This window comes from Gracilinanus agilis, chromosome 3 (assembly GCF_016433145.1).
Source record: "Gracilinanus agilis isolate LMUSP501 chromosome 3, AgileGrace, whole genome shotgun sequence".
Taxonomy (NCBI): domain Eukaryota; kingdom Metazoa; phylum Chordata; class Mammalia; order Didelphimorphia; family Didelphidae; genus Gracilinanus; species Gracilinanus agilis.
The window spans coordinates 79183678-79186166 of record NC_058132.1 but is presented as its reverse complement, the minus strand read 5'-3'; the positions used below and the strand labels follow the sequence as shown (position 1 = coordinate 79186166).

The window sequence follows — 2489 nt, the reverse complement described above, 5'->3', positions numbered from 1 at the left end:
TGCTGCGCCCTCCCGCCCGCGCCCGTCGAGAGCCCCGATAAATACAGTAAACAGCGATTTAAATTAAGGACCCGAGCGGAGTTAGGCAAACCAAAAACGAAAAACGTCTCAACGAATAAATAAAAACAATAACATTAAACCCCCCACCCACCCCAAACAACACCCACCAACCAGGAGCACTGGGGAGACAGGGGCCAAGATTTGGGAAGGAAAAGAGGTGGTGGGGAAAAAATATAAGGTCCCCTCCTCCACTCCCCGCCTCTCCCCGCGGGTTCCGGAGTTTCCCTGGGCATTAACCCTTTAAGGACTTCGCTGCCCCCGGGGCCCCAACTGGGAGGTTCCTCAGCGCGTATGTCTGACTGTGCCTGCGTAAGGGAGGGTGACTTTGTGTTTGTGGATGTCGCTGAGTGTGTGTATGTTTGTGCGTGTGATTGTGAGTGTGACTGGATTTATAAGTGTGCCCGAAAGCGTGTCTGTGTGAGTGACAGAGTGAGTGTATTTTCGTGTGTGCAGCGAGCGCCCTCTCCTCTGCCCCTCTCCCCGGGATCCCCCTTTCCCCTAATCGCGTTACCTGTCGCTGATGGGAGAACGCTGCCGGGATCCGGCCCGAAACAGCCGGGGGAAGGGAGGGAGGGAAGGGATGGGTGCGCGCCCGCCTGCCTGTGAGTCTGGGGGATTAGGGCTGCCGGGAGTGGGATGGATGGAGGTGGTGGTCCGTGGGTGCGCGGGCGAGTTGGTTAAGTCGGCTCGGGGTCTCGGATCCTCTCTGCTCACGCCCAGGCTCCGCAGCTAGTCCGCCATCTCCGAGACGATTTCGGTTCCTCGTCCGTCCGTCTGGTTCGGGGTCGTGTTATGATTATTTTTTAAAAGTTTCTTTGCCTTTTTTTTTTTTAATTGTAAAATCCAAACAAACAAAAAGTCCTGTCCGCGTGGGCTGCGGGCGGGATCAGCCCCCGACTGTCCTCTAGGTCTCGCTGTCTCGGGGGCCGCTCCCTTTGTGGGTGGTGGTCTTGGCACGGTGGGCAGAGAAGGGAAGGGGCTCGAGTCCGGGCCCCGCGGGGTGAGGGGGGTCACTGCACGGATCCCTGCAGTGTGTGATGGTGGTGATGGTGCAGCGGGGCGGGCGGTGGAGGCGGTGGTGCAGAAGGTGGCGAGGCGCCCCCACCCCCGGCCCCCGGGGGTCCCAGCTCACCTGGCGCATACACGTCGTCCATAGGGGGATGGCCAGCGCCAGCGGCCGGGGTCATGCGCTTCTCCTTCTGCCGCCGGTTGCAGAACCAGACGCGCACCACCTCCTTCTCCAGCTGCAGGCTGTCGGCCAGGCCCGTGATCTCATGAGCCGACGGCTTGGGGCACTTAAGGAAGTGGCTCTCCAGAGCGCCCTTGACGCCCACCTCGATGGACGTGCGCTTCTTGCGTTTGCGTCCCTGCGCCGCGATCTTGTCTAGGTTGGTGGGGCTGCCGGTTGAAGAGTCGGTCTCCTCTAGCCACTTGTTCAGCAGTGGCTTCAATTTACACATGTTCTTGAAGCTGAGCTGCAGGGCCTCGAAGCGGCAGATGGTGGTCTGCGAGAAGACGTTCCCGTAGAGCGTGCCCAGAGCTAGCCCCACGTCGGCCTGCGTGAAGCCCAGTTTGATGCGCCTCTGTTTGAACTGCTTGGCGAATTGCTCCAGGTCGTCGGAGCTCGGCGCGTCCTCATCCGAGTGCTCCCCGACTGAAGAGGAGCCACCACCAGCAGCGCCAGGGTGCAGGTGACCCGCATGGAGCCCACCCGCATGTCCATGTCCATGTCCACCCAGGTGGGGGGGCGGCGACGGCTCCAGCTGCGCCTCGTGTCCGTCTTCGTGCAGCCCGTGGTGCAGGCCGGGCCCCGCGCCGCCCCCGCCGGCCGCTAGCATCCCCGCGAGGCCCCCGCCCCCGCCAGCTCCTGGGTACGCGGCCGCTTGCGCATAGAGCCCTAGAGGCTGGGGCTGGTGACCCCCGCCGGCCCCGGGTGACGGTGACATTGCCGGGCCTAGGTGATGAGGTGTCCCGCCTTGAGCCCACGCTGCTCCCGCATGGGCCGCCCCCTGGTGCACCAGCCGCGCGTGGAAGCCTCCGCCGTCGTCCCCGCGGCTGCCGCCTCCTCCCTTCCCGTGGTCCAAGTGGGGGCCACTCGCCCAGTCGCCCCCGCCGCCGCCGCCCGTAGGTAGCCACTGGTGATGGGCCAGGCCCACGGGGTGCCCCGCGCTTGCTCCCAGCCACTCATGGTGCATCAGCTTCTGCACCTCGCGGTACGCGGCCCCCGCGTGGAGCCTCTCGGCCGCTGCTGCCGCGGCAGCCGCCGCAGCTGCGTCCGGGTGCATAAGCGGCCCGGCGCCCCCGGCCCCGCCGCCCGGGCCCCGCGGCAGGTACTGCGCGGTGGTGGCCATGCCGCCACCGCCGCCGCTGCCGCCGCTGCTGCTCCGTCTGCCGGCCCCGCCGCCGCGCTCCGCCGGCTTAAAGCCGGG

At 65.4% G+C, this 2489-nt stretch overlaps 1 protein-coding gene across 1 annotated transcript; it reads right to left on the bottom strand.

The window, feature by feature from the left end:
• Positions 1–588: 588 nt before the first annotated feature.
• On the bottom strand, positions 589–2411 carry POU3F1 (POU class 3 homeobox 1). The gene has a single exon (XM_044671474.1). It carries the CDS (start codon positions 2409–2411, stop codon positions 1071–1073), a length of 1341 nt encoding a protein of 446 aa, XP_044527409.1. The 3' UTR covers positions 589–1070.
• Between the last annotated feature and the right edge of the window lie 78 nt (positions 2412–2489).

What these genes read in the sequence shown, in the direction of transcription:
- POU3F1 (XM_044671474.1), bottom strand. Translation starts at nt 2,411, where the DNA reads ATGGCCACCACCGCGCAGTACCTGCCGCGGGGCCCGGGCGGCGGGGCC.